Source organism: Corella eumyota, chromosome 2 (assembly GCF_963082875.1).
Source record: "Corella eumyota chromosome 2, kaCorEumy4.1, whole genome shotgun sequence".
Taxonomy (NCBI): Eukaryota; Metazoa; Chordata; class Ascidiacea; order Phlebobranchia; family Corellidae; genus Corella; species Corella eumyota.
In genome coordinates, this window is record NC_137491.1 from 4,317,726 (window position 1) to 4,331,267 (window position 13,542).

General features: G+C 30.4%; 2 protein-coding genes across 2 annotated transcripts; one reads left to right on the plus strand and one right to left on the minus strand.

The window, feature by feature from the left end:
* Positions 1 to 334: 334 nt before the first annotated feature.
* On the minus strand, positions 335 to 2,879 carry LOC145741446 (ectonucleotide pyrophosphatase/phosphodiesterase family member 7-like). Its single transcript, XM_082559036.1, has 9 exons — positions 2,752 to 2,879; positions 2,321 to 2,451; positions 2,032 to 2,180; positions 1,611 to 1,799; positions 1,397 to 1,542; positions 1,105 to 1,265; positions 922 to 1,043; positions 683 to 778; positions 335 to 625 (listed from the first exon to the last, which is right to left on the minus strand). Exons 1-9 carry the CDS (start codon positions 2,877 to 2,879, stop codon positions 335 to 337), a joined length of 1,413 nt encoding a protein of 470 aa, XP_082415162.1.
* Positions 2,880 to 7,312: 4,433 nt separating this feature from the next.
* LOC145741966 (uncharacterized) lies at positions 7,313 to 13,463 on the plus strand. The gene is made up of 19 exons (XM_082559672.1): positions 7,313 to 7,536; positions 7,610 to 7,756; positions 7,860 to 8,036; positions 8,152 to 8,277; positions 8,388 to 8,510; positions 8,632 to 8,760; positions 8,915 to 9,043; positions 9,226 to 9,348; positions 9,430 to 9,527; positions 9,677 to 9,911; positions 10,071 to 10,226; positions 10,348 to 10,520; positions 10,845 to 10,999; positions 11,133 to 11,271; positions 11,375 to 11,478; positions 11,595 to 11,784; positions 12,000 to 12,093; positions 12,174 to 12,287; positions 12,443 to 13,463. The coding sequence occupies exons 1-19, from the start codon at positions 7,458 to 7,460 to the stop codon at positions 12,640 to 12,642; spliced, it is 2,691 nt and encodes an 896-aa protein (XP_082415798.1). The 5' UTR covers positions 7,313 to 7,457; the 3' UTR covers positions 12,643 to 13,463.
* The last annotated feature ends 79 nt before the right edge of the window (positions 13,464 to 13,542 follow it).

Below are 13,542 nucleotides of genomic sequence, written 5' to 3' on the forward strand. Positions count from 1 at the left end.
TGATATTGTCTGTGTAAATATTAGGAATGTTTGTGTACACTTTTTATATTAATAAGAATTATTTCAGTATCAACTAGTGAACAAATTAGCAGAAAAAAGTTGTTAGTCTAGTATTCATTTATAATATAAATTGTCTTTTGATTTGTGCGTAAGGTTCCACTTACTAGGAAACATGACAGACGAGAAAATGAAAAACGCTAGAGGGCAATAAACTTCTATAAATTATTTTTACTTCTATAAATTATAGTTGTTGGTAAAATTATAAATTGAACACATATAAAAAAAAATTAAAGAAAAGAAACATTAAAAATAACGTATGTGCCTATACGAATCGTTAGCACATAAGAATCTGCAACATCGTAATAGCCAAGATGATATAAACTAAGGAGGACTGATATCCAGTAGCACTTGATGTGGTAGTCATTAATGTCGTACTGATCAAACCTACTGTTGAACTAGTGGTGTCAGCAGTTGTTGATTGTGTTGTGGTTTCATCAGACAATTCGACAAGACTTTCAGCTAAAACTTCAAGAGATCCGTTGTTAGGGGCAGGCTCTAGACCAAGAAGGTGGCACATCAAGGGATAAATATCAATATTGTCAAATCCTTTTACCTCGTAATTTTTCTGCATAGAAAAAAAGGTCAACCCAAAAATATAAAAATTGTTTATAAATGTACTTACCTTAAAAGACGGCCCAATACTATAGTATGTCGTTCGCATTTCTTCCAAATCGTTGTCATACCCATGCTCCCCAGTATTAATATGCAGTACAAAAAACTGAAATTAAAAGGTAATTGGTAAATAAAATAATAAACGTCTTGCGTTTAAAATTTAAACAAAAATATTTTAACGGCTGCACTGCCATTGTATTTATAGAAACTGTTGGTTACAATATTTTAATTCAATACTGACAAAGTCACCTGATATACAGACCAACCAGGTTCGGCTACTACAACAATGGATGGAACGCGGTCGTTGTTTTTGTAATGCCATTTATCAGGAATTTCGTCTTTAAGATACACTTTCATATTCTTGTTCCCTTCTAAATATTTATAATTTAACATAGGTAACATTCGTTAAACACCTTTACAACCAAATCTCACCTATTAACTTTTCTTGGACATATTCTTCTTCTCCAGCTTGAGGTTGAATCAAACCCAATGGTCCGTAAGCAAATTGAAAGTCAATTAGAGTTTGGTTAACATAGGTAGCAAGTGATATAGTTTCATTTGTATCTTTGTTTATTTCGTACATACCGTGATCACTAAGAAAGTGTAAAATATGATGTTTTTAAAAGAGGAAAAGTATTAATATGAACGTTCTATCGAATCAAATATTGATAGAGTAAGAATTTGTCGTGTATAGCCTTACTAAAAATGTTTATCTTATCTCTACCTTGTTATTATAATGTTTAGATTTTCGGTCAATCCAAATGCTTCTACTTGATCGATCATGTACATAATGGTACGACTTAATAACGGCATCATTTTCGTTTCAATTCTACGAGTATCAGGGCCCATGCTGTGGCCGAACGAATCGGGCTAAAATATAAAAGTTAGGTTTATTATTATGTTTCTATTCAGAACAAAAATATAGTTGGTGCTGTTACCTGCTCAAAATAAAGAGCAATCATGTCCAGATCATCTTCGGTGAACCACACCATTGTGTCATTAATTCTTTTCTGCCAATCTTCTTCTTCTTTTGGGGTAGATGCTTCTTCAAGAATTGACTTTGTTGCTCCGACTCCGCTGATGTTGGCATAACTTCCAGGATACAAATAACCCCCACTTTTCAGCCCCTTAATTTTGGGAAAAATAAAATGATTAAGGCAATGATAAAAAATATGACACAGGTTCAGTATATACAAAACCTAGCGCAAATATACTTTTAAACTAGTGGTTGACATATACTTGTTATATTATTTATTTAGGTTAAATACCTCCCACATTTAAAATGAAAGTTTAAACTATGACAGTGTTGTTTTAATTTTGACGAAGCATTACATCTTTATAGACTTAAACAATATTTACTTGGTTCACTGCGGTGATCCAGATAGGTTCGGCGCCATTGTCCCACCAATCATTAACAGCCAGGGTAGAATAAAAGGTCGACCTTGCGGCGCCTTCGCTGATGTTATATTCGCAGTTGTGTAACACACCATGTGACTCAGGGTGCAACCCTTCCAAAATAATGTGTTTTTAATTGCAGTATTAATTGAATGCTTTTTTTAACTTTTAAAGGTGAATATAAACTCCATTGATCCTTGCTGCATATGGTTAATGTATTATTTTTAATTACTTCTTTAACAAATCAATTTACCTGTTGCAATTGTAAAATGATTGGGGGAGGTTTGAGTAGGGAAGGCTGGTTTCATGTACTCTGCTTTTACACCGTTTTCTCTCAGATATTTTAACCCTTCTAATTCGGGAGCCCGATCCGAATAGTCCCACCTAAAATAATCGCATTGTTTGCGTAAACAGTAAGACCAAGGGTCTTAAAATTTTTCCTATTGTTAACGTTTGTGTTGTTTTTTGTTTACATTTTTTAAAAATTTTGGTGGTGCAGTTGGTCTGCAATCTTAATTTAAAACGCGGTTTAAAAATATTAAAAACAAGCTTTGCCGTCACTTTAATAAATGATGACATCACAAACAAATTACACGGCGTTTCAAACATTTTTGATGGCATTTCAAAGACTGTAACACTTTATAACTTGGATTTTGCAAAAAGAATTTTAATTTTGTAACATACCTAAATCCATCAAATGATACTAATAATAGTTTGTGATGCTCCTTTTTAGTGACTACCGCCCCCGATGTAAATATAATTAACAAAAGCAAACTTATAACTGCACCGTTTAATTTTCCAGCAGCGGCCATTTTTTATTGCTAACTGTTTTAAATGACTCTTTTAAAATTAATTTAAACTGTTTAAAGTACAATTTCTACATTGAAATTAAAAAAAATAATTTCCTATGTAATAAATTTTTGTAAAACACTTGACTTCGTTAGTTATGTCCTGCTAAGTAAATGTGCTAAAGCCTATCGGAATGACGTCATAAACTTTATTTGCAAACAGCTACGCGTATGTAAGCTGTAAAATTGTGCATAAATATTTACTAACCAAACTATAATGTTTGTTAAATCTAGTTAATATATTTTCAATGACGTAATCAAATTTATTTTCATAGTTGGTGTTTGCGATATTTGATTAAAACATTTAAATTACTGCGGAGCAGCGTTATTTTTAAATTAAAACATTAACAAAAAATTGTCACACACAGATTAAGAACGTTTTTTTTAAATAAATCATATATGTAAAAATACAAAATTAATTTTTTTGTTTTTTTTCTGAAATACATGTTAAGTTAATGTTATAATACACATTAAATGAATTAATCTTACTTTTTAGATATCAAAAGTGGATGTAAAGGGTCTTGGTCCTTAAAACAAAAGTGATTCATTTTATTACTCTTAGGAACAAGTAATCATGGCAGAAAAACAAACATGTTTAGAAATGGTTTATTTACGAAGCAAAGGTAAATTTACGATTGATTATAGTTAACCTTGCTTTCTGATGTCGCAAGACCTTTTTATCTTTATACATAAGTTAGCATGTTTAAATTAATTTTAAAATTTTAATTCAAATAATTTTATTTTTAAATTTTCTTTGATATATAATAGAACGCAACCATTGGGTTAAACTTAATTAGAAAATTTAATTTATAAAAAGGGAATCAACAAAAATTGTTTAATTTTGTATGTGATAAAGATTTTTTTATTTTCAACGAACAAAAAAATATTTCGACACAGGAACTGAGGTTTTTGTTAGTTAAGTTTAAAATCTATTTTTATTTGGGTGGGGCTATTGGGGGTGCTTTCTCTGTTAAACGGCGGGTTAATAAAAATGTTGATATTTTGATTTCTCAAACGGCGTGAAAATCGGACGTCAGAAAATGTTCGTCATTTGAACGTCAAGCCCGTTTTAACTAATAAGAAAAGCATTATTATGCTCAATGATCTGACAAAAATCATTCATTGGAATTTCATACCAATTGATACATTTTTTTTAAATTTCGTATTGTATACCTATAGAAAACTTTGGGTGGTCAATTAAAATGTTTTATATTTAAACTAACACCCAAACAAATTTTTTTTAAGTATTTAATATAATATTTAGGACAACAAGTTAATAAGTGGTGATGGCCGATTTTGTTAAATAATATTTGGATTTTTAAAATGTCAGATTTTTTTTTTCAACTAATATAAATAATTGTTCATATATATTTTGTATTTTATTATTCTCACTTTATTTCTTATTGTTAAACAATTTAAATTGTTTGGTACTTTTTAGTTTGGGCTAACCAAATGACGAATGTACCAAAAATGTCGCGCTAAAGCCTTTATTACGCAATAAGGGGGTGATAATGTCGCCGAAAATACGTTGGCGTTTTTGTGTTTAGGCGGGGCTTTTTACGTCGGAACGACTCACTCTTTTTAAGTCTACCGTGACCCCTTTTATTTAAGGTATCATGTACGAACAAAGCAAAAAAGATAACTACACAATTTTGAAATCTAATTTTAATCCCCCGATTTCTATAACCTATCAAACGTGTTTGGATTGGGATAGGCAAAAATGCTTTTTGATATTGCATTGCCAATTTTTATTTTTGCCTTTATTAGGTTCGATATGCTTTGCTGAAAATGATTAATTTCTTTAAAAATAATTAGTCTGATTCAAAAATATTTTTATTGCACCTTTTGAAAACACAAATTTTGTTTGCTTTGATATTCCGCTAAACCAAAACACCTTTAGCATATAACTAAAAACAAAATCATTATGGTAGAATTTTAATTTCCAGTAAATATTTTTTAACCCCAAATTATTTAAATATTACGTGCCCTTTAGTTAAAATTTTAGGTAGACGAATAAATAAATACTTATTTACAAAATTCAGAAAAAAATATAATTTATCATAATTTTTTTTCAGTTTTTGTGTAAAAAAAATTACAGTTTATTAATATTTTTCCCATTATTTTTGTCATTATTTATATTTTTTTGTTGCAAATTTTTTTTTTAATGTTGTCATCGAAAATTAAATTCTCAAATAAGTTAACAACTGAATCATTAAGAATTCATATTTTATTAAGTTTTAGATTTATTTAAAAACCATAAACCAATTTAATATATTTTTAAGTATGGGTGTAAATAAAAATTTAGGCTTTTTAATTGACCACCCAATTTGAAAATCTATATAATAATAATATAAAAGATTTTTGTTAACGAATCCTTCTTACAAAAATAAGAAAACGTTTTTTTTCAATTGGTATTAAATCCTAATGAATGACGGTTGTCAGATTGTTAAGAAAAAAACAAGCTTTTTTTATTAGTTAAGAAGGGAATATTGCGTGACGTTTCTTTAACGAACATTTTCTAAAATTAACCTTTCTTAAATCTAAGATTTCACGCCCTTTGAGAAATAACAATGCCAACATTCTTATTAATTCCTGTGCTAAATAAAGAAATGGCACCGATAAGCACCACCCAAACAGAAATAGACAAAAAGCGAAATTTTTATTTCCCGGGAAATATTTTTTTGAGCAAAACAATTTAAAACAATCCGGATCTTTATCTGATAATTATGTTTTTAAAAGAACTTTTACCTTAAATTATTTTTTTAAAAATCTAAAATATTTTGACAAATAACTGTTTTAAGGAATTTTATTTTATTTTTTTAAAGGTATTTTAGCTTGTTTGAGTAATTAGAAAATTTATAGACCGCGCAAAAATTAACACCTTTGCTTTATAAAAACCAATCAATACAAGCGTTTTAAGATTTTTCAATCCTGCTTTTTTGTAAAATTTATTTGGGCGACAAAACCAATATTACCTGTGTTGATATAGGGTTTAATACGACGCCGTCGCTTTAATACCTTTACGGGTATACGGTGTTTTTCGGGTTAAAAGTATAAAAACAATCATGTAATTTTTAAGGAGAATTGTCGACCCAATTTTAAAATATTTGCTATATTACTTTAATAAAATTCCCCCGAAATTGCTTTATTTCAGCATCAAAACACAAAAAAATCCTAAAATTATAGGTTTTTTCCACTTGCATTTTTTAAATAAAAGACGAAACATTTTTTATTATTTTTTCGGTTAAATCTGACGATTCTTAAATATTTTAAAGTAATCTTTCGTATTTTTTTTACCTTTTAAACGTTGTTTTTGACTAATATGGTTTACCACCTATTATGGAATAATAATATTCCTGATTTGTTGACTTTGCGATTAAAATTAGGCAGCTGCTACAAATCATGTTTTAAAAGTTTAAGCTAAGTAAATTAGATTTTATAATTAAGGAGTTCATATAAAAAGAAGATAATATCATTAGATCTTATTCATTTCACGAATTCGTGCGTTTTAATTTCGTTTCAAATTAATTCATGATCAAAAAATTCTTAACAAACTATTACCATTTTGTTGAAAAAGGGCATTCAGAAGTTAATAAAATCATTACTAAAATTCTTTTATGTAAAACCCAGCCCACGATTTACAGTTGTTGAAATAAAATTAGATTTTCAATTGTGTAATAATCTTTCGGAGTTAATGGTTTTTACTCTATAAACAAGGAACCCAAAATGTTAAGGGTCATGGTAGACTTGAGCACATTAAATCGCTTGACGTAATAGGCCCCTCCTCTCCTATATCAAAATAACTATTTTTTCATATTGCGTAATATAGACATGGGTGCTCGACCCAAATATTTTTACTAAATTTTTGTGGAAAATTTTTTTATTTATTAAATATTATTTTAATTTTATTTTAGGTTTTATTGGCTATTACAAAAATCTTATTAAAAAAGAGCGTTTTTTAAATTTTTTTTTATGTTATATTTGCGTATAAAAGCTTAAATTTTATTCGGGTAAAGTTAAAGGATATAAATTATGAAAACAAATTTTATTCGTAAAAAAAGTATTATTGATGTCAGTAAAATTGTTTAGGATGCCAATTCCAAAAAGTTGTTAATATTTTTGCTCTAATATTTCTTTTATTTTGCGTGCTATAACAAAAAAAATACACATTTTTTGCTTGCCCTTTTAGTTAGCATTTCTAAAAAAAAACTAGTTTAATGTACCGTAACTTTTTCTCGCTCAAATGACGTCATCAAATGTTAACATTTTTTCCGATTCTTCCAACCTTAAAATTTCAACGTAACTTCCTGCTTACCTTTTTTTCTGGCGGTTTCTAAAAGGGTATAAAAAGGGGGATACATTTGGGAAAATTATATTTTAAAAAACAAGTGAATATAGAGAACAGCAAATTAGTAACCAATCGCATAAGGTTTTAAATTTAATTTGTTTGTTTATTAAGATTACGAAAGCGTATATAAGTTAAAATAACTTTTAATTTGCTGAATAAACATTTTTTTAAATTTAAACAAAGAAGACGAAATTATGCTAAAGGCTCTTTTTCTTGTTTTTTGCCTTCTGGCTCTCGGAAGCGTAAATGCTCAAACTATTGATCAAAATGCTGGTAAATTTTTAATTTAATTTTCAGAAAAAATTAAATATTTTTTTTTGCTAACTTTAATTTTTTTTGGTTTTAGTTATCGTGAGGTTCCAGGTTCTTTTCCCGGGCGCGTCTGTTGTGCCTCCACAAAATTTAACGTTTCCCGACACAGCTTTTTTCAATTCAAGTGTTGCGTCGACTTTTGTAGCTGATGCAATTGCAAACGGGACCAACATCAACTCAAGTACGAATTTTAATTAACTTTGTTTTAATAATTTTCTTTATTTAAATATTTATGCGAACAATTACCAAAAGAACTAACTAACTAACATAAATTATAATTTCAGTCTCTGCTAATATTTGTATGGATCAGATGATGTGTGATCCAAATGCTATGTGTACCATCACGGGAAATCACCAATATCAATGCACATGTAATACTGGCTACACAGATATTAGCACCCTTGCTATCGCAACCAGAAATCCTCCAACAACATTAGTACCTCCAGGAACGGCTTGCAATGGTATAATTTTTATGTTTGAAAATTATAAAAAAATATATTCTAATTTTTTAGTTTTTGTTTAACTTTACTAGTATAAGTCTAGTATAAGGATAATAACTTATTGATATTTTTATAGAAACTAACGAATGTTTGAGTGCTACAGCTTGTGGAGTGGTAGGTGCGGGTAATTGCACTAACACAGTTGGTTCATTTACTTGTGCCTGCAATACTGGTTACAATGTTACAGGAAATACTTGTACAGGTAATCTTGTTTAACTTATTTTAAGACTTAAGATGTGAATTAAGTTTTCCAAGGTGGATAATCTTTTTTTGAGGAAACATTTGCAAATGTCAAAAATTTTTATTTTTTAGATTTTGACGAATGTGCGGCGGGAGCTCATAATTGTGGTATGAATGCTGATTGTATAAACTCAAACGGTTCGTTTTCTTGTGTTTGTAGCACCGGGTATACGGGAAATGGATTTGGATGCAATGGTAACTTATCTATAAATTGACTTTTATTTAAAAATTATTTAAATTCGTTTTTCTGACCAATTTAACTTAATAAACACGTGCCTGGTTTTGTCTTGGGTTACTGATTAAACTTATTTTACAGACACGGACGAGTGTTTGTTATCAACTACTTGTGGTGGTCGCGCTATTTCAACTTGCACAAATTCGATTGGAAATTTCTCGTGCTCTTGTGTGTCCGGTTATTCGAACGCGACAGTAACGGCGTGCATAGGTATGCTTTAAAACAAGATTTAATTAATATGATCAAAAAGTTTAAAATGTTTAAACCGATATATATATTTTTTAAATATGTATTTTACTGAAAAAAAGTGGGGCCTAGTTATGTTTTTTTTTTTATATATTTATCTATAAATTTTTTATTTTAGATGAGGACGAATGTACAATGATGACGGATAATTGTGATGGCAATGCAACTTGTACAAACGCCCCTGGAAATTTTAGTTGCGCTTGCAATATGGGTTATATGGGAAATGGAACTCTTGGAAATTGCGCAGGTGAACTATAAATATTTATTTTGGGTTCATGTCGCACTAATGCAACATTATTGCCTATGAACTCAAAGTTGGTGATAGCTTAAAACAACTTGACAATCACATAGTTGAAAAAAATATTTTTCAAACCATTTTTGAATAAGTTTATTTAAATTAAAAGTTAATGGTGGTATAATTTTTTTTAGATATTGACGAATGTGGGGTATCACCTACTCTTTGTGATTCAAATGCTGCATGTGCGAACAGTGTGGGAAGCTTTACTTGCACTTGTAACAACGGCTTTCAAGGAAACGGGACTTCTTGCACAGGTAAAATGCAAATTAAGAAACGTGGTAAAGACAAATTGCATTCGTTCTGTTTTGCTAATACACATGTATATCTTTAAATAGCCTTGCCTTCAATCAATTATTGCTACACTGCACAGTTTGTGACTGCTGAAACACTGACAGGAACTGTTGCTGGAAGAGCCGCTTTAGTGGAAGCGAATGTAAGTTTTACTTTATCATTAGTGTGGTCATTAATTTAAAATATATTTAAGTAACAGTTTTTTGAAAAGTTACTTGTGAAAAAATTAAAGTGAAGTATTATGTAGAAAACGTTATTTTATATTTTTTACCGTTTTTTTATATATTTTAGATTACTTCAATTTTTGAAACTTTACGAGCGGACTCTAGCCTTAACTTTTTTTACAACACAACAACAGTTACTTTAAATGAGCTGCAATTACCACCTTCCAACAGTGGCACCCAATTTGTCGCTACCGCTTGCTTTATACAAAACACACAATCAGCGGACGATTTTACAGCCATTCTTCAGAACTTCAACCACTCAACCTTGCAGATCGACGGATTTCAAGTTATGTTCGCGGGAGGTAATATTTTTATTTAAGACAAAATTTAAAAAGAATAACCAAATCTTTTAAACAACATAAACAACCGCTTTTTAAAACATTTCCAAGCAAATATTCTTTCAAATTAATTTCCATTGCTTTTTTAAAACATTAGCCTAAAATTTTTATATTTTGTTACAGACATTGACGAATGTGCCGAGTTTTCGAACTGCACGCACATAGCAACGCCAACAAGAGCGACTTGTGTTAATACGAATGGAAGTTATTTATGTATGTGCAACGAAGAATTTTATGATACTTCGGCTTCTCCGAGCACAGAAAATGGAACCAGTTGTTGTAAGTAATACCTGAAATTCAAACCTTCCTTTAAACAAATATTTCGTTGTTATTTGCTATGTTCTGTACTAGTATCCATTGAGTTGAGTAATTCATTTATTAACATAGATTTCTTTTTCAGCATTGCCACTTAACTTTACCTGCAGCATTAACTCTTTAACTGTCAACGTGGTAATTCCATATCTCAATAACCTTGGTATTAACGAAACTGAAGTTTTTATCGGAAGCTGCACGACTGGAGTTGTCTCTGGCGATACCCTTACCTTCTCAGGCATATGTAACCCAATAAACAGCGTAAGTTTTTTTACATAATGCACCATTTTTTTACTTGTTGCAAGTAGAAAATAATGCACCATTTACGGATTAATTAGCGACAATTTTTATGTTTGACTAAACTAAACGCTATAAATTAACGATGAATAAGCGACATGTCGTGCTAGCTTAACGTGGGCACTTACAACACTTCACAATAATGTTTTAAGCTATTAAGTCATTTAATTTTTATAAATAAAATTGGAATGAAACTAGGCCTCTAAAAATGGGTTGCCTTATGTGTTTGCGATAAAATAAATGTGCCAAGTTATAGTTTTAATAGTCAATTTGTTCTTTTTTCAATAGGATAACGGCACCCACATCATTAGCTCGTGGAACTTAACAAACGACAACCCGAGCGCAACTATTATTGCAGGACGATATATAACTTTCCCTATTTCATGCTCGTTTCCCAAGACTGCAAACGCAACAACCAACATAACAAGTGCGATCGACCAAAAGTAAGTAGTAAAAATTACTTTTTTGTAATTTTTTTACGTCAAGCAGCACATGTACTTGCACACGCTATAGCTAAAAAATAGTACAATTTTAAACTTGGCTGTTAACATAATATTAATGTTGTCACATTTTTAGTTTTATTGATGCAGTTGGTTTGGTGCCCGGAGGTGACTCGGGAAGCGCTGGATTAACGATAAGCCCATATCTGGGAGCCAACTTTAACAGTCCTTTAGGAGGCACAAGAGTTAGAACTGGAGAAGAGCTAACCTTTCGGGTATATAAATACTTTTTTCTTAGTGTTTTAATTTGATATTAACTTCGTGTCTTTAAGATTTAACGTTCAACCAAACTAAACAAAGTTTTTATTTTTGTTTTAGATTCAAGAGTCAAATCGTGTCGACCCATTAACAAGTATTAGAGTTCTTGGATTAACTGCTGAGCCCCTTGGAGGAAGCTCAAACTTGCAACTTAGACTGCTTGAGTATGTCCCATATCTTGTTATAAAATGCAAATTAAGATATTTTTTTAATATTAAAGTGGTCGAATAATAGTTTTTGTAAAAAAGACATTTAAACATCTTAATTTTTCGTATTTTAGTAATGGATGCCGTTCTACATCAAGTAACCTTGAACAAATTAACCCGTTGGTTAATACTGTTTCAACTGGTGAAGGAAGCGTTACCTTACTTGCATTTTTCTTCAGAGGATTTTCAACCACCCGCCTTACCTTTGAAATTGAGATTTGTTTGAGGACATCATTGTCCGATACAAGATGCGCAAACCCCGCCGTAAGTTAACCTAAATGTATAGGGTAACCCTAAGAACATATATGGCAATAGGTCAGTTAAAAAAACAAAAAAAAACAATAATATCCTGGGGAACTTAACCCGGTGACAGTTAACCCTCAAATTTAATAAATAAACAAAAATAATGGTGCTGAGTTTCCACCGAGTTGACTGGCATAACTTGTAATTTTGTATAAATTTCTTTTAAATTTTATTAGTGTCCTGCTGGCAAGCGTAGACGTTCAATTGTAAGCTTCCGAATGAAGAGAGCCGATGACGTCACTGTATCGGCAACATTCGCTCGCGACCCAAGTAAGTTTTTTGTCTTTTACCTATTTTAAATGTTAAAAATAAATTTACGAATATATATTTAAAACCATTATTTTTTTAAGGCGATGAGTGTAACCGAGATTGCGGCCAAGGTGTATGTGTGGTAGACTTTGATTCAGTTGAACAATGCTTTTGTGCGGAAAGTTCAGTTAAAACCGACGAAGGAAACTGCGCAGGTAAATTAAAAGGGACCTTTTTGGTTAAAAAAATTATTAAAAAATGACATCACAAATTGTAACACCATAAAGGATTTGGATTTAATCTTTAGTAATTGAGCAATTTATTGATTAAAAAGAGACATTTTATTTGTAACTCTTTTTTTCGTTTACAGCTATTACACTTCCTGAAGAACCCGAAGAGCCAGCTGTTGATGATTCCCAAAGTGTCACTTTGTACGTTCTTATTGGTCTTGGATGTCTTCTCTTTATTTTGATTGTACTTGCTGTTTTTATCGTTCTTTTCCGAAGAAAATCGAAAGCCCAAAAGGAATACCAGCTCGACTACGTAAACACCAATGCAATTAAGTCTTAAACTACTTAATCTTTCCTGCTTTAGTATTATATTTAATCATATCAAGCTTTCTTATAAACCATGCAAAAATTTAAAGTTAGTTATTACGTACTAGAAAAAAAACTTAAGTTAACTATACAATCGCACTAAATGTATTAGCTTTGCGCCATACATTTTTAACTTTAACTTCTCACATTAACACATAACACCATCTAACCTTTTCAAGTCTTGTTTGCGATTATCGCAGTACTAATAACGATGAATAAAATTATTGCATTTTATTCAGAATACTTTGTACCCTAAATAACATTAAACTAGAGTATTAGAACATAGTCGATTAGTTAACACACTTACACAAACCAGCCCCTTTTTCTAACAAAATCATTAGTATACACGAGATCATTTTAAAAAATACAAAACGCATATTTGTCTATATGTCAGATTTTGCATTTTGTATTATTCTCGTGTATAACCTTAAAACTTGATAGACTTGTAACCTTTAGAAAATATGATTTGCTACCGAAACTTGTGGTCGTTCGTGGTTTGTTCCACAAACGTCCGCTAGTTGCTTAAGCTTGATTTGTTTCGGATTATTTATGATTTAATACTGAACAGTATTAAAGACGAAATTGAAGAACAATTTTAATTATTTAGAAATTGTTTTTGTTCATTTTACTCCTTAACAAAAGCTTACCCATGACGTGGCCCACCATATTTTAAGTATTTATTAGAAACCTGTAACTTCTAACTTGCAAGAACTGGTAAAAACACAATTACTTATTACTTCGCTTGTTATGTCTTATTCTTATTTAAATCGTAGTTATGCAATAAACAAAAGACGAAAAAATGTGAATCTGTTCATTATTTTATTGCAAAATAAAATATATCGTTTTTTTGTAAAGTGATTGCTAAAGGCACGTT

Bases quoted from the DNA above. Each gene is read 5' to 3' on its own strand.
- LOC145741446 (XM_082559036.1), bottom strand. From the start codon at position 2,879: ATGGCCGCTGCTGGAAAATTAAACGGTGCAGTTATAAGTTTGCTTTTG. The intron at 2,452-2,751 runs GTATGTTACAAA...CGATTATTTTAG, and splicing joins GTATCATTTGATGGATTTAG to GTGGGACTATTCGGATCGGG. The intron at 626-682 runs GTAAGTACATTT...TTTTCTATGCAG, and splicing joins GTATTGGGCCGTCTTTTAAG to AAAAATTACGAGGTAAAAGG.
- LOC145741966 (XM_082559672.1), top strand. From the start codon at position 7,458: ATGCTAAAGGCTCTTTTTCTTGTTTTTTGCCTTCTGGCTCTCGGAAGC. The intron at 9,528-9,676 runs GTAAGTTTTACT...TATATATTTTAG, and splicing joins CCGCTTTAGTGGAAGCGAAT to ATTACTTCAATTTTTGAAAC. The intron at 11,785-11,999 runs GTAAGTTAACCT...AAATTTTATTAG, and splicing joins CAAGATGCGCAAACCCCGCC to TGTCCTGCTGGCAAGCGTAG.